Consider the following 19696-nt stretch of genomic DNA (forward strand, 5'->3'; position numbering starts at 1 on the left):
TGGAAAACAATGATTAAATCATATCACATTGAGGGTCCAAATGATTGTAGCGGTTAAGACGGACAAATCTGTTTATGTTTGTAGTGTTGAGGACTCAAAAAAAAAAAACTCATTGCTGACCAACTACAAACCGCTTTTACATACAAATAGAGTTGCTCCGCAATGGTTTGTTGTCTACCCTAAAGATAAAGCGGATTAAACTGTTGACGGATTTGTCTACTCCGACCGTCATCACCATTCAAACTCTGAATAAAATTGTATTATTAGTCGGTTGTATCTAGACACCAAATCGACTAAAGAAAAGAAGTGCATATGCATTTAAATAAAGTTGAAAATAGAGCAAAAATTGTCGACGAAAAAGAAGAGAAAAATATCATGTGACATTTTTGAAAGATAAGAAAAAAATTGTATTATTAGTTGCATATGCATGACGCTAGAAATAGAATCTACCAAATATTAAATGCATATGTACCAAAAAAAGTGCAAATGCATTTAAATAAAGTTGAAAGTGAAGCAAAAGTTGTGGATATGAAAAAAGAGAAAAATGTCATGTGACATTTATAGAGAATAATAATAATAAAATAATTGTATTATTAGTTGCATCATTTAAGTAAAATTGAAAGTGAAGCAAAAGTTGTGGATATGAAAAAAGAGAAAAATGTCATGTGACATTTATAGAGAATAATAATAAGAAAATAATTGTATTATTAGTTTGGGTAGACATAAAATCTACCAAATATTTAATGCATATGTACAAAAAAAAGTACATATGTATATAAATAAAGTTGAAATTAAAGTAAAAGTTGTGGATGAGAAGAAAAAAGAAAAAATTATGAAATATATATAGAGAATAAAAAATGCACGGTAGAATAAAACAATAATTCATATAGAGTAAAAAGATAAAAATATGATGTGACATGAGAGAGATTTAATTATTTTTTGGCTAAAGATGAGTAAGAAAAGATAAAATGAGATATTTTTAGAAAAGTAATAATTTCTAGTGAGAAAAAAATAAAAGTATGATGTGAGGTTAGTGAGATTTTTTTTTTTTTTGATGGAAATGAGAAAAAGTAAATGAGGTAGTTTACATTTTATTACTTAGTGTGACATGTTTGACACGCCTTCTATCCAAAACATAAGCGTTTTTTTGTCTTTAATCAAAAATAAACCGTTTCAAATCACTAACTCTCGATTGTCAACAAATGTAGTTTTATTCGCTTTCTAGTGATCACGTCATTCACTTTAGTTCATTAAGATCAAACAGAAAAGAGGATTTTTGAAGACCATCACTACCACAAATTAACTATTAACTGTTCAAAAACATTTGACTTTCATAATGCTATGGTACAATTTGCTCAACATTTGGGTTAATACAAAAAAAAAGTAAGACTAATGTATATTTATCCTTTTTGTTGGTCATCAATAACATCATCATTAGAAATATTTAATATAATTTATTATAGTGTATATTACTGTGGGTTTATTTTTTAAAAAGAGAAAAATATAAAATCTGATTTTTTTGGTTATATACTAAATTATTTTTGAATAATAAAATTTAGTTTTTATCAACTAAATATACAGTTTTCACTAATTTTTAAATTTTTTAACACTATTCAGTATAAACCAACAATGTTTCCAATAGAAATTGATATTCGTACCATTACCTTTTATTTGTACTCTTATTTTCAATATGCACCACGAAATCAAACAAAATCACTATAACTAGTATTATTATTTTTTTTACCGACTATTATTCTTAGGGATGGTTCGTTATCACCATTGAATCACCATTGAAACCCTTTATATTATCGCAATCGAAGCCACTGAGGGAGGTTTTACATCTCACCAATATTGTTTTACCTTTTTGGTAATTGCAATATCAAAAAAAAAAATTTGGTAGTTTTCAACTAATATTTATAGGAGAAAAAAAACTTAGGTGGGCCCACATTGTTCTTCCCCAACTTCTTCCCCTGGAAGGCAAATAAACCCTTCCCTCTCCATTTTCCCACCATCCTCTCCTTTCTCTCAACCTCTCCGCCTCGGATTCCGCCCTATCTCCCTTTCACCGCCTCAGATTCGACTCTCTCTCTCTCTCACAAATTTTTGATCTATTTCACTCTCCTTGTCGTGGCTTTGTTTTGACCGGAACATTATTCCGGCAGCTACCCAAGACCTCACTCCTCGACTATTTAGTTTCCTCGCTGTCACTATCTCAACGCCGGAGGAAAAACTTAAACAAAGAGTGATAGGTCGAAGTGACACCGGTGTTGTAATCGGTAAACCCAGAAGAAGCCCTAAGAGTACCGTCGATTTTTGTGCTCTTATCTTCTTCTGCTCAATCTATTTCGCGCACATTGTACAGTGGAAAGTAACAGTAGCTTTGCATGAGCCTGATTTTCAGGTAAACTTAAAATCCCCTCTCTCTCGGCCTCTGTGATTCGTTATCCCCTAATTTTATTATCTAGGTCGTTTTAGCTGAGTTTGAGAGTTTCGTTACTTGGATTGTTCTAGCAAGTGAGGTTTTGAGGAATTTCTTAGGGTTCGTACTCAAAAGAAATACGAATTCTGGAATTTGTGATCTGTGATCTCTCTGAATTTCGTTTGTTATGTTGCTTCCTTCCAGATAAACAAAGATGAGTCACGATAGAAGTGTTAACGTTTCGCATGATGCTGTGATTGCTAAACCCGAGCGTGGCACTATGCTTCAGAGCTTCTCACCTAGGAGCCATGGTTCTAAAGGATATTCTCTACCTCAAGATTCAGAAGAAAATAGAGGATCAGTCGGCCAAAGTGCTGGTCAGAGTAGCACTAGTGTCGTTGATCAGGTCCGGTCGCCAGCTGATGATGCTGGTGTCACTTCTTCATCCACCATATGTCCAGCTCCTGTTTGTAGGCAATTTTGGAAAGCTGGAAGCTATAATGATGAATTGAGTTCAAAGTCTCAGCAGCCAAGTATGCTATATTGCTACTTATCTATTATCACTTACTTTTATCTTACTCTTTGCTTGCATGAGTTTGCTTTTCTCTTTGGAGGTTATACTGTTTTGAGTTATATCCGCCAGAATACATCGTCTCCTTTGCCTTTTTTTTAATGGTTCTTGACTTATGTTTTGCAGATGGAAAAAATTATCTTCATGTGCACCCTATGTTCCTTCACTCCAATGCTACCTCACATAAATGGGCTTTTGGAGGTATGCTTAAACAATTTTCCTTCTTTTGTATGTGTTATTCAAGCGTTTTAACAAGACTTATTTGCTTCTCTCTATCTGCAGCTGTTGCAGAATTGCTTGACAATGCTGTTGATGAGGTGCGTCCTTTCTTCTGATGTGCTTTATGTTTTGATCTGACTACCTGCTTGTTCATTACTGCAAATTATTTGAATAAGACTCCTTAGAACCTTGTTTCTACAAATCTTAATGTCTTTGCTTAAGCAGAAATGTTTTGAATCTTAAAATTCTTGAATACTAAATATATTCTTGATAGAGAACTTTTCCCTTCCGGAACCCAAGTGCTTACTTTCTGAGTCCATTCTGTCATTTGTTTAATTAAGGTGGAAGTGTGCCTAAATATTTGTAGGTAATGGTTCTGGATGATAATCTATTAATATGTTTTGTGCTCTGCATCTTCATCACCCTATAGATCCAAAATGGGGCCACTTTTGTCATTGTAGATAAAACCACAAATCCAAGGGATGGTGCAACAGCTTTGCTAATTCAAGGTAATTTTGCATGACGTTTCTTGGATTAAAAATTCCGTCCCAATTCACAAGGGGGAGTATGCAAAAGAAAGACTTTCTAATCATCTCTGCATAAAACTTTCAGATGATGGTGGTGGGATGGATCCTCAGGCAATGCGGCATTGTATGGGTTTTGGATTCTCAGATAAAAAGTCGGATTCAGCCATTGGAAGATGTATGAATCTTTCGCTTCATTCTCTAAACTCTTTATCTTTAGTTATGATTCTGCAACACATATCTCTGATTCTCATTTTGCATTACATACCATTAGTTATGATTTTGAAACTCAGATCTTTAATTATGATTCTGCATCTCACCTTCATTATTATCTTTAGATGGAAATGGTTTCAAGACCAGCACAATGAGACTTGGGGCAGATGTCATCGTCTTCAGCCGCCATTCGAAGAACCAGTGAGTGGTCATTGTTGGTTATCCTATGCGCTAATGTTCTAACAGTTTTCCATCCAGTTATCTTTCTAAACAAGCAATTGTGCTAAATTTTTTCTATTCCATCTGACTAGAACATTGACACAAAGTATCGGGCTCCTTTCTTATACATACCTGACACGTACAGGCCATGATAGAATAGTTGTTCCCATTGTGAGTTTTCTTCTCTCACACATATTAATGTACCTTGTTTTTCTATAATATAACCGTGTTACCTTATGAATATTCAGTTGGATTACGAGTTTAATGCTTCAGCTGGCGAGTTCAAGACATTGCAAGACCGAGAACATTTTATATCCAGTCTCTCTATTCTACTAGAATGGTCTCCATTTTCAACAGAAGCAGAACTTTTGCAGCAGGCAAGGCCAATTTTTTTTTTTTTTTTTTTTTAATTTTCTCCATGCAACCCATTTTGTCTACACTCTATACATTCTGGTTACTTGGTTTGAAATTTGGGGTCTTTCATGAGTGTGATATTCCTTGGCATTGTACTAATTATAAAAGCTTTTGATGAGCTTTAAGTTCTGTATATAGTAATTTGATCATAACCGTGAAAGCATCCATGATTGCTCTCCATTTTTGGATGTTGTCGTCTAAGGTAGTATCCTTCAAGATATGGATGAATGAATGCTCAGATAAGACTAGAGCAATTCATTGGAGACTTTAGTGTGCGCTTAAATTAGGCCCCTACATGTTGGTCAATTCTCTATTTGTGTTTGCCCCATTTAATAAAGTTTTTCCCTTTATTTGATATGTTGCCAAGTTCTTCTCTTCAATGACCATTACTCTTTTTTATTTGTATCAGTTTGATGATGTTGGACCACATGGGACAAAGGTTATCATCTATAATATGTGGCTCAACAGTGATGCTAAATTGGAATTAGACTTTGATTCGGTTGCAGAGGTGATATTCTTGATCTTTGCTATCTTTGTTCTTCTCTTCGTTCCCAAGTATTATTATTTAATTGAGATCTTGTTTCTTTCCTTGTTTTTTTTGTAGGATATTCTCATTGAAGGAAGCATAAAAAAAACTGGATCTAAGATTGTGAATGATCATATTGCCAGCCGGTTTTCTTACTCTCTTCGTGTGAGCTTCTATTTCTATTTGTCAATAATGTTTAGGGAACTGTGTATGCTTATGTTCATGTGCAAGTGGTTATGGTGATATTGAATCATACATGTATGTGTGAATGTACTCATGAATACTCTTGGGAAATACGTAATACACATAGACATAGAAAATGCTGCAGATTGCTGTATATCCGAAAGAAATACTTGTGCAACTGTGTTTATACTAAACCTAGATAACTGGCATGCAACTGAAATCCTTTCCGCTGCTGATACCTTTGTGCAGGTTTACCTATCTATATTATACTTGCGGATTCCTGAGACTTTCAAGATAATTTTGCGTGGTAAGGTTGTCGAACATCATAACGTTGCTGATGATCTCATGCATCCGCAGTACATCTTGTATAAGCCTCAGGCTGCTGGATCTGAAGAGGTGCGTAAAGTATCTGTAGGCTTTTGTTTTTCTTCGTTTAAAACTTCTTAGTTTTTTTCCTTTCTTATGATTTGAATCTCGGTATTCAATGAGCAGGCTTTAGTTGTAACGACGATTGGATTTCTGAAAGAAGCTCCCAAAGTAAATCTTCACGGGTTCTGCGTTTATCACAAAAACCGCCTTATTATGGTGAGTTTTGAAATATTAAATATGTTATAGTTCACATTTAGTGGAAAAAGGATTCTCACAGACTGGGATATTAGTTATAATTTTGTTGTTGGACCTCTCTACACTGAACCTGGCATGCAGATTTATAGGTATTTTGAAAAAAAATCTTCTTAACTCGAAATTTGCCTCAGAAATTTTCTTACCCCAGTTAAAGACTACACAACTCAGTATCATGTCATGTTTCTATCACAAATTCTACACACACAATCTTGTATGTTACTGTGACCTTATCTCATTTGCTTTGCTCTTTTCAGCCATTTTGGCAGGTCATAAATTATTCAAGCAGTCGAGGAAGAGGGGTTGTTGGTAAGAAACTGCAAAATGGATCAATCAATATCACAAGACATGTCCACTGATTTGTTTTTTTTGTAGCACACTTCTTTGATGGGTGAATTTATGGTAAGTTGTATATGTTTCCAGGTGTTCTAGAAGCTAATTTTGTTGAGCCAACCCATAACAAGCAGGATTTTGAGAAAACTGTTCTTCTTCAGAAGCTTGAAAACCGTTTAAAGGAAATGACGGTGGAGTATTGGTAATTTCCTAAGCCTCATCTTTTTGGTAGCTGTTGTGTTCCTACTTTTATATATTCCTTCGCCAAAGTATATAATACAGAGTTTTCCTAGTGTATGGTAAAAGACCATATAAGATATATTGTTCTCTTGCTGAGCATGGGGAGTTCTGTCTTTTGATTTGCCTCTAAAAGTTTCCCTATTACCTCTGGATTGGCTTGTATCAATTCCCAGCGTTTCTTACTGCTTAATGTGATTAAAAATCTTTAATAGGAGCTGCCATTGTGTGTTGATTGGGTATCAAGTAAATAAGAAGCCTCGTCTTCAGATACCTCAAAAAGTTCAACCTGCCGGTAGACAAGCATTAAGTCCTCCTCCAGGCTTCCAAGCAGTTTTTCCACAAGGAAATACAACATCTCTCCCTAGAGTTTCAACTCAGCCAGGTAAATGTAACTAAAACTTGAACCGTTATGTAAGTGGGATCATAGTTAGTCTTTGACTTGAACAAAACTAGAGTTCTAATATTGGACTGCCCGGTCTGACCTGGATTGGTCCAGGACTATGCCCAAATTAAGAAACATGAAAATGATAGTGCTGTGAATGCTCTATATAGTGACTGCAACTTGCCGCTTTTTCAACTCACTTACTTAAGAAAATAGAACAAAATAATCAATATCATCTTACTGTAAAGCTGACACACTTTTCCAAACTGATTGCAAGTGCTTCTGCTATCATTTTGTTGGACGTCGTTTTGTACTGTATATTTCCCCGAACTCTCTCTGATGCTGACTTATGATGGTTTCATTATTATTGCAGTGCTGTTGGAGAAGAGGAAAGAACATCCTGATTCTGTTGCAAGTGCAGCGTTAAAAAGAAAGGTTGGGAATGATGACTTTACTGTCCCGGGGCATATTCGGGTTGAACAGGTACCTCAATATATGTTTCTTCTCTTTGATTTTCTGTGCAACATGTTTAACCCCAATACCTAGAGATGCTGACAAAACTGTGGATATTACTGACTAGAGTTTCATCTAAGCGCTGTTTGTGATAAAATATGACATTTCTCTTATGTGATAGCCCATGCACATGTGCCCACATAGAAAACATGATAGTAACTTTAGTTTGTGACTGCATCTACCCATTCCGTTTCTCTAACTTCATTGTCTTTTGCACTCTGAAGTTTATTCATGGATCAGCAAGTCAGTCACAAGATATTGAAACTGTCAAGTTGATGGAAGAAAACAAGAAGCTCCGAGCAAAGTAAGATAAATTATGTAATATATATTGCCAATTTCCGCATTTGTTTGTGATTTCTGCCAGAAATTTATTGTATTTCTTATACTCAGATGTTTGGACCGCAAGGTGCGAAGTCAGAACCTTGAAGTCAAGGTATATCCGTCGTACATTAACAACCCTTATTTAGTACTTGTATCTTTCATTTGCTTAGGTGGTTTTGACTTACCATTGTTCCTGCCTAATCCCAATCTCCTCTAAAGAAATCAGATATATGGAGCTAGTTTAGCAACTAGCTTATTGGCAATTTCCATCAATCACTTTAGTAGAAATACTAAATATCACCATAGGTTCCTCCATATACCGTTGAATGAAATACAACGATGAGTTTAAGTCATATGATTGCAGAAACGATCTTGATTTTGTGGTGATACAATTTGGGTGTTTTTTTTGTCTGCGCAGGCCATGAATCTTAGGAGTGAGCTCGAGAACTATAAAAGTGAGTATGAAAGGTTAATGGTAGAGCTACAAGCTTTGGATTTGGTGAAAGACGAGCACAGAAGAAATGTAAATACGTAGAAACTTCCTCTGCACTTAAAAAAACACTCTTTTTTGGCTGGTCGTATCCATCTTCTAGGTATGAAAACTAGAGATCCTTAGTTTATGGGCTGTCTCGGAAAGACAAAACAAAATGTGTAAAAACAGGATTCATGTTTATGAATCTTTTTGTCTAGAAGATTCAGCAAAGTTATGGAAAATATATAACTTTCTAAAATTTTTAGTTTTACTCACAAAAACTCTTTAAACTAATGACCATGACTTGGCGCTGTGTCACCGACCATCCGAGAGTAATAACGAGTTTTGGTAATTAGTTTCCAGCGGTTACAATATAGTGAGAATCATCACTAATAAAAAACGTTATTATTTCTGTAACTGGTTTGCAAATTTGTAATCCGACCATTGACTATTCATAACTATTCTACAATTGTATAGCAATCCCAGCAATTATTGTTTAATCATAATAACTCCACCTACGTATTCTGATCATAAAGTCTTTGATTTGGTTAGACCATATTACCAAAATACTAAATGAGGAAATAATCTCTGCCAATTAAAAACATAAAACCAAGAAAAATAACAATAATCCAGCCAAAAGTAAGTGTAAGTGATACGTCACAGCTGATGATACCAACAACCACAATACGCGCATGGAAAGCCCATGAGCCAACGGCTAGTCACGTGAGAGCGCACAAACATCCATGACATTTTACCGTTGAACAACGTTAAAGGGCTAAATCAGATGCTTCAACCACATTCCACAATACGTTCTCTTGCCACGTGACGATAAATGATTCGTTCACATGGATTTCATAAAAATGAATGAGAATGTAGCTGATTCGCGCCACTTTGTCGGCATGCTCAAGTGACTCTAAACCGTTGGATCTCAATCGCGCCAAAAAAGGAAAGGGGTAGTTTCGTAATTAACCGAATTTAGATTAAATTAAACGAATTAGTGACAAATTATGCGCTGGAAAAAATAGTCGACTCTGATTGTCTGTCTGAAGAAAGAAACCGAATCGATTCAATTTCAACGTCTCGTCCTTCAATTTTCGTTTTCCGAGAAAATTTAGGAAAGAAAGAGAAAGAGAGGGCAGAGACAAAAATTTCTTCGCCGTCTGAGTGGGAAAGATGGCGGAGGATTTCGCTAGAGCGGTAGACGATGGGCTTAAACTCGCGAAACGGATTTATTTCGGCAAAGACCGAGCCGTTGCGGCGCCGAGACCACCTGCTCCGATGGACAGATCTTCCACTACGCAGCCTTACCTTCCTACAGCACCTATGGTTTACGCCGTTATACCCGACCCGGGAATTGTGGATAACCCGGATTTGCCTAGCTATCAGCCTCACGTGCACGGCAGGTGCGACCCACCGGCTTTGATTCCTCTGCAGATGAATTCGATTGAGCTGGATGTTGATTGTTATCTCGACACGGCTCTTGTTACTGTCACCGGATCGTGGCGGGTTCATTGTGTTATGGGAAGCAAGAGATGTGATTGCCGAATTGCTATTCCCATGGGAGAACAGGTCTGTCGTGTTTTTTTTTTCCCGGGAAAATTGAGATTTCTCGTAATGAAATCAGTTCACTGTTAGGGTTTGAAGATAAAATGTGGAATTGGGGATATGTGTAGGGTTTGTTTATAAGCTACAATGTTTTTGTTTTCACAAACTAATATAGTAAAATGGCTGACAGGGATCAATACTAGGTGTTGAGGTTGAGATTCCTAGAAAATCGTACACAACGCAGTTGATCACAGCAGAAGATGGAAACGAATTTGAGAAAACGGCACTACCTGAAACTGGTGGCTTTTTGAAACCTAACATTTTCACTCTTACTATACCACAGGTGATTTGGAGTTAAATGTTCTTCCTCTTGTGTTTTTCTTTATTCTTCATTCTGATTATGTATATCGTTTCTGTTCTTGTTTTCAGGTTGATGGAGGTACCAATCTCTCTATCAAGATGACTTGGTCTCAGAAGTTGACGTATAACCAAGGGCAGTTTTTTCTTGATATTCCTTTCAACTTTCCTGAGTATGTGACTCCTGCGGTAAAGAAAATCTCAAAAAGAGAAAAGATTTACTTGAGTGTTAATGCTGGTACTGGAACAGAAGTTCTCTGCAAAGGATGCAGTCATCAACTAAAGGTTTGATTTTATAGATTTTTCTGAATACACTCCATAATATTTCAATTTTTTTGCTCTATCATTTTAACTCTTATTCCTTTCTTTTATTACAGGAGAAATTGCGGAGTGCAGGGAAGTTGAGGTTTGCATATGAAGCAGATGTTTTGAAGTGGTCGAACACTGACTTTAGCTTTTCTTATACGGTATTGGCTTTAACTGGTGGTGCTCCAACTTCGCGTATGCACTTGCAAAAAATTTGGATTGAATTTAGTTGTAAAGAGTGCTTATGCTTTTATTTGTTTTCTAATAAATCGTAGGCCTCCTCAAGTAATATAGTTGGTGGACTTTTCCTTCAATCTGCGCCTGTTCACGATGTTGATCAGAGGGACATATTTTCTTTCTATCTTTTTCCAGGAAAGCAGCAAAAAACTAAGGTTTGATTTTTAACTCTTTCTTTTCTCTAGCAATAAATTCATTTGCATTTTAATCTTAAGTTTTGTTTTGTCAACTTTAGGCATTCAAGCGGGAGGTAGTATTTGTTGTTGACATAAGTAAAAGTATGACTGGAAAACCTCTCGAGGATGTAAAAAATGCGATATCTACAGCTCTATCTAAGCTTGATCCTGGAGATTCTTTCAATATTATCACTTTCAGCAATGATACTGCTCTATTTTCGACATCAATGGAGTCAGTCACTTCTGATGCTGTTGAAAGAGGCATTGAGTGGATGAACAAGAACTTTGTCGTCGCAGATGGTACAAACATGCTCCCTCCCCTAGAGAAGGTCTTTCCGCCACTCATTTGTAGCTTAACATTTTGGTGATTATATCCCCTCTGATTGAATCCTGACATTAATTCGGCTAACTTTGTTCAATACTTTCAGGCTGTGGAAATGCTTTCAAATACTCGTGGCTCTATTCCTATGATCTTCTTCGTAACAGATGGGTCTGTTGAAGATGAGAGACACATTTGTGATGTAATGAAGAAACATCTAGCTAGTGCTGGATCAGTGTTTCCTCGGATACACACTTTTGGGTTAGGTAAACTTTTCTCCAAGGTTTTGATGTTAAATAACCCGGATCGTTTTATTTACCTTTTCGTTTTTGGATTCTTTGCAATATTTCAGGTGTATTCTGTAATCACTACTTCCTGCAAATGCTTGCAAATATATCCTGTGGCCAGCACGAATCAGTTTATAATACAGGTGAAACTTTGACTCTGTTTGGTGAATTAAAGGAAAAAGTTAACATCTGTAATATAGTTTCTTAAACAATGTTCTTCTTCTTTGATGTCCAGATCACATTGAGGAAAGAATGGACAAACTGTTTACAAAGGCTTTATCCACCATTCTTGTTAATATAGCAATTGAGCCCCTTCAGAGTCTAGATGAAGTTGAGGTGTGCCTCTATGCTTGCTTGACTTTTCTGGGATTTTTGTTTCCTTCCGATTCTGTGAAGTTGATGCCTAAAACTGAAACTGTTACCTGTGACTACAATAATAGGTATACCCTTCAAATATTCCGGATCTGACGTCTGCAAGTCCATTGATGATATATGGAAGATACCGAGGAAAGTTCCCCGAGAATGTGATAGCCAAAGGTCTGCTAGGAGATTTGAGCAGCTTTTCGACAGACTTGACTGTACAGAGTGCAAAAGACATGCCTCTTGATAAAGTAAGATCTACGTCCTGCTCAGTATCATTCCTATGGAGCTTCTTTCGATAAAGACTTCTGGGTTTATTCATAATTCATCCTTTTCCCTAAATTTTAATGTTCAGGTATTTGCAAAGAATGTTATTGACTTGCTTACTGCTGAGGCATGGTTTTCTGAAGATAAACAGCTAAAAGAGAAGGTTTGTCTACAATTCACTTCCCCCACTGCCTCTTTCAGGATTTGCTTCTTCATTTTGCTTTATCTTCTTCGCAGATTGCTAAACTAAGCATCCAAACCGGCGTACTATCCGAGTATACTCGAATGATCCAATTAGAGAACACAGAAGAATTGAAACCCAGCGAAACTGGCGGAAAGAAAAAGGTAGGTACTACTCATTTATATATCTAGAAGTTATGAACTAAAATCGCCACATTCAAGCAAAACCTAGTGATTAATTCTGTTCCAGAGGACCAATCCAGACTCATTATAACATATATTCACTAAATATTTCAACAGACAACAAGCAACGGCGAGAAACAGAAGATGATATCAAGAACGATCCCGCTACAAAGCCTTGGGATAGGATTTGGGGATAAAACAGCCACCAGAGAGAATGTTCCGCCAGGATTTGGCGAGCAGAAAGCTCCTGATGCTGCTGAGAAGTTCGTCAAGGCTGCTTCGAGCTGTTGTGTCTCCTTGTGCAACAAATGTTGCTGCATGTGTTGTGTCCAATGCTGCTCTAAGCTCAATGATCAATGTGTCCTTGTCTTCACACAGCTCTTCACAGCGATTGCTTGCATCGCCTGCTTTGAATGTTGCTCAACTGTTTGCTGTTCTGGAGACGATGGGTAGTTAGTTAAATTATAAAAAAAAATCGGTTTTGAATTCGAGTGTAAAGCTTTAAAAGTTTCAAAGTAAGTTTGTACATTTTACATACACACTGCATGTAATTTCTGTACGGCCTGATCAAATATAAAAGCTGTGGGTTTTCTGTATAGTTGCTACAGGGAAGAGAGTGTAAAAGAAGGGACAAATCCATGTGTTTCCTTCACAATTTACTCGATTTCGATCTCTTAAAATGGTCCACATATTATAAGTATATAACGCAATTGTGGTGTACCAACAAAGTCCACAAAGATGGGATCAAGTGCTACAAAAATGGTGACTTGAAGTCGTAAGAAACTGATATCGAGGGTGTATAGAAACTTGAACCCAATTTTCTAATCGCTGGCTTTTTGCTGGCTTCTGGGACTTGTGTTTACTGTGTCTTTAAAAACATGGGACCACTTGATCATCTTTATCTCCTAAAGCTATTTCAAGAAGTAAAAGATCATTGACAGAAAAAGAAAATTTCTTGGAGAACATTGACAGAAAAAGAAAATTTCTTGGATAAACACACACATACATGTGCTTTTATATATGCATGTCTCTGAAATATGAAGGTTGGTTTTCATATATGTCTAAATCAAATTAATAGTGTTGATCTTTCTTTGATCGTGCAAAAATCTTGATCTTGTTGTTCTACACAGATTTTTAGTTGGGTTCAAAGAAAGCTTAGCGGAAAGAAGCGTGTGCCTACTTCAGATTCTTGTGAGTAAATATTCTTATTATTCATAGACTACATGAACAGTCTTCGCATAAATCATTTGAGCATATTTTCATATTTTTGTTTCATATGTTTGATGATGTATATATAGCTCAAGAACCATCAAGTCCTCCTTTGAGTAAAGAAGTCCAAGGTTTGCCTCAAGACGAAGAAACCTTCTTAGCCATCGGAACACTTGGAAACAATATCTTCCCCAAGCAAGAAGAAGAAGAAGAAGAAACAGATTCTAGCAAAGATATAACTCCGGTTAATACAGATGTTACTATCGGGAAGAAGAAATCGCTTTCTTTTCTTCTCAAGAAGATGTTTGTTTGCACAAGTGGCTTCAAAACTCCACCTCCTCTTCTTGATTTATCTAGAGGAGATTCATTGCACAACACACGAATGGAAAAGGTAAGCATATATGATCAAATTATTCAATCTTTAAACAAAATATTATTTTTATTATGAAAAGAAGTGAATTCAATAATAGTTATGTACACTAGAAACATTTTTTCCATATGTTATTTTGTGTGTAGATGCTAAGGACAATACTCAACAAGAAGATACATCCACAACGTTCAAATTCTATAGCAAAGAAGTACTTGGAAAGTAATCATAAGATTATGGATGAAGCTCGTTCAAGTGTTGACGCCAACAAATGGGTCAAGACTGATTCTGAATGTGAGATTTTCTAAAATTATATATATTTGGTTTTTCAGGTCGCAAAAAAAAAAAGTTTTATTTTAAACATACAGATGGTGTAATTAACCAAGTGAATATCATGACTGGCTTTATTGCAGTATTTAGTTAGGTCAAAAGCATATAATAAACATCATAAGGACTGAATTAAAATGCAGAAAGATGAAAAGTAAGAATTTAAAAATAGATAAATAAACAAATAGAAAAATGTAAACAAGAATAATGGATAGGGTAAATTAATTTAAATTTCTTTGATGGTTACAGATATTGTCTTGGAGATGTAGATATCAACCAATAAGCTAAATGGACCTGATTGATAGTCATGGTAATAATAGAATGTAAATAAAAACCAAAGTTTTTTCTTATTAAAAATTGATTTTCTATGTAAAATATAAAAAGTAGCAAACAAACATGATCACTGATTCAAGACAAATAATCAAAAATATGTTTTTCAGGTCTCAATTGAGTGATGGTGTAAGTTCAACTGTTCAAGATATGAAGAATAACATTGGAGAAGGGTCATAAAAATATCTCTGATAATCAGTGTTTACAGATGTATATTTACTTGTCAAACTCCATTTTTCATCATAGATTTGTTTTTATTTTTTCAGATTTTAATGTGGTGAAGAAAATCTGTTTGCTCATGTAAACTACAAAATATTCATCTTATCAAATAATTTTATTTGTATTTATGCAGTTTGAAATAAGTGATGAATAATGAAGAATGACTGAGATTTCTTGTTAAATAATAAAATGAAATGAAGGAAAACCCAAATGCAAAATAAAATGGGTTGATTATGCAATAGTTACGAAGTTTTGGGGTTTTAATGTATTTTTCCTAAAATTGAAAAAAAAACTCAGTCTGACCAAACTTTGACAGAACAGAATCGTGCGAGCCGTCAGACTTAACGAAAACGATCCATAGATCTCAAGTCTCTCTCTCTTAGTGAATAAATTAGGGTTCGTTGATTCTCTGTTCTTAAGCTCAGTAATCGAGGAGAAGAAGAAAAGGGAAGATCGGGAATTGGGAAACTGAGAAGTCAAAAAGGCAAATGCGAGTGGAGGAGATTGAGTTTTAGAATTCCAATGTCTTGGGCTGCTCCTGATGATATCTTCTTCTCCACTTCTCTTGCTGCTTACCTAGACAGTAATCTCTCTCACTCTCTTTCTCATTACTGATTCACCGGCGATGAATTCTGTAAAAAAATAAGATTTTGATCCCCAATGGTTGTTGAAGATGTTATCTTCTTCTACATGATTCAATAGTCTCTTAATGTTTTGATTTCTTGTTGCAGAGAAACTTCTTGTGTTGCTTCGTGATGGTAGGAAACTGATGGGTCTACTTCGGTCCTTTGATCAATTTGGTACTTGTCTTTCTCTTTTGCACCGAAAATCCAAAGTCTTTGAAATGGTTTTAAGAAATGTTTCGTTTGTTTTTGGTTTTCTTGAAGCTAATGCTGTTTTAGAAGAAGCTTATGAAAGAGTCATTGTGGGTGATCTCTACTGTGATATTCCCTTAGGTCTATACATTATCCGTGGAGAAAATGTTGTCTTGATTGGTGAATTGGTAAAGCTTTTACTAAACAAACCAATTCCTCTTGCATTTTGAAATGAAAGTTTCCACTTTTAAGAACGATTTCGGTGTTTGAATCGGGTTTCTGTGATCTTAGGACGTGGAAAAAGAAGAGCTTCCAGCTCATATGGTTCAGGTTCCAGAAGCAGAGATAAAAAGGGTTAGTGCAAATATCCTTCTCTCCCTTGTTGATTGCTTTAGCTCTGATTTGTGAGCTTCTTGCACAAATGTACTACAGCTGATTTGCTTTTATTTGGTTTAGTGTTTTGGATTCTACTGACTCCTCAATTACTCTCTTCCGTATACTCAGGCTCAGAAAGCAGAGAAGGAAGAAATGCTTTTAAAGGGCACAATGCGGAAAAGAATGGAGTTCCTTGATCTCGATTAGGGCATTTTCCTATGTGTTGCAGCATTGTAGAAACTAGAAGATCTCAAGATGGAGGATACAGAAGATCCTTAAACGTCATAATGTTAGTTGATGTGTGTATGTGTGGATGACATTGATGAATCCTCAGAACTTAGTCGTTGCAGATCCTCTGCTCTGTTTATGGAATGAAATTGTTGAGCCTGTTCTTTACTGGCCATTTATTTGATCAATCACAATTCAGTAAAAACAAAGATACAAAGATGAAAAGTGAACTCAAAGTACAGTTACAACCTTTGTATGATTCATATGAAAAGTTGAAGTAACAAAGCAAACATAGTATCCTTCTCTTAGTAGTTACCAAAAACCATTGAGCCAATAAGGCGTCTCCTCTAGGTAGGCCCTTTCACTCCGGGTAAGATAGCATTGTGATGAGTGACTCGTGTTGCGGAAACCTTGATAAGAGATCAGAGCGTTTCGCGAGCTCAAAGTCCTCGAACTGGAAAGCAGGAGCGCAGGTGCAGCCAACAAGAGAGAAATGGTTCTCAGAGTCTCTAGCCTCAGCTTTAAGCAGAGCCCCGTCTTGAGAAAAATGAACATCCTTTGTAGGAAACGAACCAAACCAGACGTTTGGAGGGACCGTGTACTGAGGCTTCTGATCACCTTCAAACAAGTCAGGACCAAGACATGTGAATTTCAACTTCCCATCATCGTAGAGTTCCACTACCTGATCAAGGCAAGAAGAAGAAGCCATATTCAAGAACATGGATTATATTCTTCTTCTCATTATACAGTTTTGTTCACTCACTGTAAAGACAAGAGCTTTGAACTTACAGTAAGGGGTTCACCCAAATAAAAGTGCCAGGTTTCAGCCATTGGTATGCGATGAAGACGAGAAACGCTCCCAGATGGAAGCAAGAAGTAGATACTTGTGCTCACAGCTCTGTCCACCTTAACTGCAGAGATTCAGAAAAATATATAAAAAAGGATCAAACTTGCGAGATGATCTGCAATAACCCAAATCCAAAGTTTAAGCATTGATAATAAGATTTGTGAATAGAAGATCCAAGCAAATTCACAAGACAAGCATTTGGATGATCTTGGTAACAGGAAAGACAAGAATTCTACGGAAGCCGTGACTTATGTCTGATCAGATTTCGGAGGATCATACCGCTGAAATCTCAAAATGCAAAATCGGAAACTAATGAAGACACTATATCAACAAGATTCCAAATCAAAGGAAGACATAGATAGATGCAAATAAACGAGGAAGAGAGCTACAGGTTGGAGGGAGCTGAGAGGTGGAGAGGAAAACAGAAGAATCTCTGAAAGTTTCAGCGAAAAAGCCTCCTTCTTGGTGTGCCCTGAGATTAAGTTTTCCGACGATTTCTGAAGACTTCACCATCTTTGACGACATCGATCTCTCTCAAGCTTTGTCGAAACTCCAAATCTCAATTCTAACTTGGCATGAGTTCAGGTTTGTTGTTACTAGTCTTTACTCTTTAGTAGTCTGCTGTCCAAAATTGACTTCTCCAAATCTTTTTGGGGTCAAAGTAAAAGATTAAAAAAGCTGTCTCTACAATAAGTGCCCATATGTTTGTTTTCGAACAATAAACACCCTACCAAATTGAAGTAGACCAAAATTACAAGTTTCCAACTCTGTTTACGCACAGAACAACCAAACACAGAACAGGTTTCATCCTTATTTACAAATTAAAGATTTCAAACTCAATGGTTTATTCAAACGTAGAAGATAATATATTAGTTCATATGCCTTCACTTCAACTCATATAAGTCTAATCTCATTATTATAGTAAATCCCAACTCAAAATATTGGAGAATCCGTAAGGAGTGTGAAGCAGAATCATGTGTAAAGGTGTGATCTTTTCAAAACGCAGAGCCACCACTTCTTCTGGACATTGTCTGCATAACTCCATTCATCAGTCCTTGAACCGACTTCCCAACTCCAGCTCCTATGTCTTCTGCAAAATACTTGGCCTGCCAAAACATTTGTGGATTTGTGCATGAGAAGATTTCATTCCAATGTTGTAGATTTGTATCAACAAGAATGAAGCATAGCGAGAAAGGTTTTACTTTACCTCTTGTATGCTCTTCTTAAGATCAAAAGCATCTTTGACTCTGTCATCCAAGAATGCCCATGTATCGCGATGTTCTGCTCAAAACGAAACGATATCAAACTTTGAACATTTTCTTTGACGGCATAGCAATGCATCCAAGAGAGGAAGACTAAAAACCAACCTAAGGAGTCATCGGTGAGCATGTAAATCTCGGTAGTTGAGTAAACGCCTCCAAGAATAGTACGCTTGACATACCAATCTAAATCCGAGGCTCCATCTCCAACAGCATGCCATATCTCATCAACTAACATTGCCCGTTGCTTAAAACTCGTTGGGACATTCAGAGGATGCGCCTGTTTCACCAATGAGATAATACATTAAACATCAGAATTGGCTTGAGCTTAACATGAAACAGGGAAAGTCAAATACTTACCTGAATGCTAAGAGCTTGGGGCCATTTTGACATGTAAGGGACTTGCATTTCTAGACGAATTCTAATGAGCTTGGAGATACGTTCACTTGGAATCAGATTTTGCAAATCCAATCCAGAGTCTATTCTATCCATAAGCAATTGAAGGCATTCATCCATGAAGAACTGAACAAGAGTAAACACAAATAACGAAACTTAAGAATAGAACCACCAAAATCCAAGCTTTCAAAGCTCAAAATCTACAGAATTTACTGATTCCCGAGACGCCATTACCTCAACAAGAGCAGCTTCTTTCCTGGAGAAAGACCCAACAATCGAAGGAGACACACCAACATCCCTTGAACCAGCCATCATCGCTTCTTCCGTCCAACCTAACCTCGGCTACACAAAACTCCAAATACAGAAATGAATCACTAAAAGGACGAAACTTTGAGGTGAATCTATGAAATTTATACACACCACGTGACGGAGAGACGCAGAGAGAACACGAGCCTGCTCTTCTTGGAACTCAGCTCTCGGCTTTCTGCTCTCATGTCGGCGTTGTCCTTCCCCTGTACCCGTAGAAGACGACGCCGTTGGACCCGATTGATTAGGGTTCACAGACTGCTTACCCATTGGTGATTCAGTATTACCACCAATCGACGAAGTGCAGAGACCGGAAGTGTAAGAGGAAGGGATGATTGTAGACCTGAGCTTCGGTAATCGGAGGAGACGGGTGGTAGTGATTCCACCACCGGCGAGAAGACGCTTCGCCGCCGTTCGGTACATCGTTCGCCGGAGTAAGAGATTTGAGTTTTCGTGACACGTAGATGAGATCGTTGCCACGAGAATGTAAAAGAGCTTCCTTTCTTCGTAACCGACCCCGCTAACGAAGTGAATTGGGCGTTTTCTTAATTTATTAATTATTTTATTGGCCCACTATTTCTCATATTTTCTTAAATGACCAAAACAAATTTAAATTTTATAAAGAACCCCA

General features: G+C 36.6%; 6 protein-coding genes, 1 long non-coding RNA gene and 1 other non-coding gene across 12 annotated transcripts; 5 read left to right on the forward strand and 3 right to left on the reverse strand.

The window, feature by feature from the left end:
* Nucleotides 1-1956: 1956 nt before the first annotated feature.
* Nucleotides 1957-8429, forward strand: DMS11 (Histidine kinase-, DNA gyrase B-, and HSP90-like ATPase family protein). The gene is made up of 20 exons (NM_101768.4): nucleotides 1957-2401; nucleotides 2624-2952; nucleotides 3117-3191; nucleotides 3273-3307; nucleotides 3640-3718; nucleotides 3822-3911; nucleotides 4072-4147; nucleotides 4258-4336; nucleotides 4414-4542; nucleotides 4989-5087; nucleotides 5184-5270; nucleotides 5538-5684; nucleotides 5781-5873; nucleotides 6167-6218; nucleotides 6333-6444; nucleotides 6695-6864; nucleotides 7238-7347; nucleotides 7602-7681; nucleotides 7768-7810; nucleotides 8117-8429. Exons 2-20 carry the CDS (start codon nucleotides 2634-2636, stop codon nucleotides 8231-8233), a joined length of 1992 nt encoding a protein of 663 aa, NP_173344.2. The 5' UTR covers nucleotides 1957-2401; nucleotides 2624-2633; the 3' UTR covers nucleotides 8234-8429.
* Nucleotides 8430-9178: 749 nt separating this feature from the next.
* Nucleotides 9179-13102, forward strand: AT1G19110 (inter-alpha-trypsin inhibitor heavy chain-like protein). The gene is made up of 13 exons (NM_101769.4): nucleotides 9179-9739; nucleotides 9906-10058; nucleotides 10145-10357; nucleotides 10450-10539; nucleotides 10654-10770; nucleotides 10851-11120; nucleotides 11220-11376; nucleotides 11463-11540; nucleotides 11633-11733; nucleotides 11838-12008; nucleotides 12113-12187; nucleotides 12262-12369; nucleotides 12505-13102. Exons 1-13 carry the CDS (start codon nucleotides 9344-9346, stop codon nucleotides 12838-12840), a joined length of 2265 nt encoding a protein of 754 aa, NP_173345.2. The 5' UTR covers nucleotides 9179-9343; the 3' UTR covers nucleotides 12841-13102.
* A 208-nt stretch (nucleotides 13103-13310) lies between these two features.
* AT1G19115 (uncharacterized protein) lies at nucleotides 13311-15017 on the forward strand. 4 transcript variants are annotated; one of them, NM_001123839.1, is made up of 7 exons: nucleotides 13321-13430; nucleotides 13518-13578; nucleotides 13686-13987; nucleotides 14113-14257; nucleotides 14377-14444; nucleotides 14540-14600; nucleotides 14731-15016. In NM_001123839.1, the coding sequence occupies exons 1-5, from the start codon at nucleotides 13425-13427 to the stop codon at nucleotides 14385-14387; spliced, it is 525 nt and encodes a 174-aa protein (NP_001117311.1). In that variant the 5' UTR covers nucleotides 13321-13424; the 3' UTR covers nucleotides 14388-14444; nucleotides 14540-14600; nucleotides 14731-15016. The 4 variants fall into 4 exon arrangements, with proteins under 4 accessions (NP_001321250.1, NP_001117312.1, NP_001117313.1 ...); NM_001332385.1 differs by lacking the exon at nucleotides 14377-14444 and having other exon boundaries at nucleotides 13311-13430; nucleotides 14731-14913; NM_001123840.4 differs by lacking the exons at nucleotides 14377-14444; nucleotides 14540-14600 and having other exon boundaries at nucleotides 13311-13430; nucleotides 14731-15017.
* Nucleotides 15018-15188: 171 nt separating this feature from the next.
* LSM1A (Small nuclear ribonucleoprotein family protein) lies at nucleotides 15189-16443 on the forward strand. The gene is made up of 5 exons (NM_101770.2): nucleotides 15189-15422; nucleotides 15571-15639; nucleotides 15727-15842; nucleotides 15946-16008; nucleotides 16159-16443. The coding sequence occupies exons 1-5, from the start codon at nucleotides 15362-15364 to the stop codon at nucleotides 16234-16236; spliced, it is 387 nt and encodes a 128-aa protein (NP_564072.1). The 5' UTR covers nucleotides 15189-15361; the 3' UTR covers nucleotides 16237-16443.
* AT1G05463 lies at nucleotides 15400-15593 on the reverse strand. Its single transcript, NR_138902.1, has one exon.
* On the reverse strand, nucleotides 16399-17687 carry AT1G19130 (RmlC-like jelly roll fold protein). The gene is made up of 3 exons (NM_101771.5): nucleotides 17494-17687; nucleotides 17047-17168; nucleotides 16399-16939 (listed from the first exon to the last, which is right to left on the reverse strand). The coding sequence occupies exons 1-3, from the start codon at nucleotides 17627-17629 to the stop codon at nucleotides 16619-16621; spliced, it is 579 nt and encodes a 192-aa protein (NP_564073.4). The 5' UTR covers nucleotides 17630-17687; the 3' UTR covers nucleotides 16399-16618.
* AT1G05467 lies at nucleotides 17145-17517 on the forward strand. The gene has a single exon (NR_138903.1). It is a non-coding gene; the product is annotated as an other RNA (long non-coding RNA).
* A 38-nt stretch (nucleotides 17688-17725) lies between the features above and the next one.
* On the reverse strand, nucleotides 17726-19683 carry AT1G19140 (ubiquinone biosynthesis COQ9-like protein). Of its 2 annotated transcripts, none has more exons than NM_101772.4 (6): nucleotides 19180-19683; nucleotides 18994-19101; nucleotides 18724-18885; nucleotides 18472-18643; nucleotides 18312-18385; nucleotides 17726-18210 (listed from the first exon to the last, which is right to left on the reverse strand). In NM_101772.4, the coding sequence occupies exons 1-6, from the start codon at nucleotides 19486-19488 to the stop codon at nucleotides 18100-18102; spliced, it is 936 nt and encodes a 311-aa protein (NP_564074.1). In that variant the 5' UTR covers nucleotides 19489-19683; the 3' UTR covers nucleotides 17726-18099. The 2 variants fall into 2 exon arrangements, with proteins under 2 accessions (NP_564074.1, NP_973861.1); NM_202132.2 differs by having other exon boundaries at nucleotides 17847-18210; nucleotides 18312-18388; nucleotides 19180-19590.
* Between the last annotated feature and the right edge of the window lie 13 nt (nucleotides 19684-19696).

This window comes from Arabidopsis thaliana (genome assembly GCF_000001735.4).
Source record: "Arabidopsis thaliana chromosome 1 sequence".
Taxonomy (NCBI): Eukaryota; Viridiplantae; Streptophyta; class Magnoliopsida; order Brassicales; family Brassicaceae; genus Arabidopsis; species Arabidopsis thaliana.

Bases quoted from the DNA above. Each gene is read 5' to 3' on its own strand.
- DMS11 (NM_101768.4), top strand. From the start codon at position 2,634: ATGAGTCACGATAGAAGTGTTAACGTTTCGCATGATGCTGTGATTGCT. The intron at 3,308-3,639 runs GTGCGTCCTTTC...ATCACCCTATAG, and splicing joins TTGACAATGCTGTTGATGAG to ATCCAAAATGGGGCCACTTT. The intron at 7,682-7,767 runs GTAAGATAAATT...TCTTATACTCAG, and splicing joins AACAAGAAGCTCCGAGCAAA to ATGTTTGGACCGCAAGGTGC.
- AT1G19110 (NM_101769.4), top strand. From the start codon at position 9,344: ATGGCGGAGGATTTCGCTAGAGCGGTAGACGATGGGCTTAAACTCGCG. The intron at 9,740-9,905 runs GTCTGTCGTGTT...AATGGCTGACAG, and splicing joins CTATTCCCATGGGAGAACAG to GGATCAATACTAGGTGTTGA. The intron at 10,771-10,850 runs GTTTGATTTTTA...TGTCAACTTTAG, and splicing joins GAAAGCAGCAAAAAACTAAG to GCATTCAAGCGGGAGGTAGT.
- AT1G19115 (NM_001332385.1), top strand. The intron at 13,988-14,112 runs GTAAGCATATAT...TTTTGTGTGTAG, and splicing joins ACAACACACGAATGGAAAAG to ATGCTAAGGACAATACTCAA. The intron at 14,258-14,539 runs GTGAGATTTTCT...TGATGGTTACAG, and splicing joins GGTCAAGACTGATTCTGAAT to ATATTGTCTTGGAGATGTAG.
- LSM1A (NM_101770.2), top strand. From the start codon at position 15,362: ATGTCTTGGGCTGCTCCTGATGATATCTTCTTCTCCACTTCTCTTGCT. The intron at 15,640-15,726 runs GTACTTGTCTTT...GTTTTCTTGAAG, and splicing joins TCGGTCCTTTGATCAATTTG to CTAATGCTGTTTTAGAAGAA. The intron at 15,843-15,945 runs GTAAAGCTTTTA...CTGTGATCTTAG, and splicing joins TTGTCTTGATTGGTGAATTG to GACGTGGAAAAAGAAGAGCT.
- AT1G19130 (NM_101771.5), bottom strand. From the start codon at position 17,629: ATGTCGTCAAAGATGGTGAAGTCTTCAGAAATCGTCGGAAAACTTAAT. The intron at 17,169-17,493 runs GTAGCTCTCTTC...GAATCTCTGCAG, and splicing joins CTCTCAGCTCCCTCCAACCT to TTAAGGTGGACAGAGCTGTG. The intron at 16,940-17,046 runs GTAAGTTCAAAG...TGCCTTGATCAG, and splicing joins ATTTGGGTGAACCCCTTACT to GTAGTGGAACTCTACGATGA.
- AT1G19140 (NM_202132.2), bottom strand. From the start codon at position 19,488: ATGTACCGAACGGCGGCGAAGCGTCTTCTCGCCGGTGGTGGAATCACT. The intron at 18,886-18,993 runs GTAATGGCGTCT...ACTCTTGTTCAG, and splicing joins AAGAAGCTGCTCTTGTTGAG to TTCTTCATGGATGAATGCCT. The intron at 18,211-18,311 runs GTAAAGTAAAAC...ATGTTTTGGCAG, and splicing joins TTAAGAAGAGCATACAAGAG to GCCAAGTATTTTGCAGAAGA.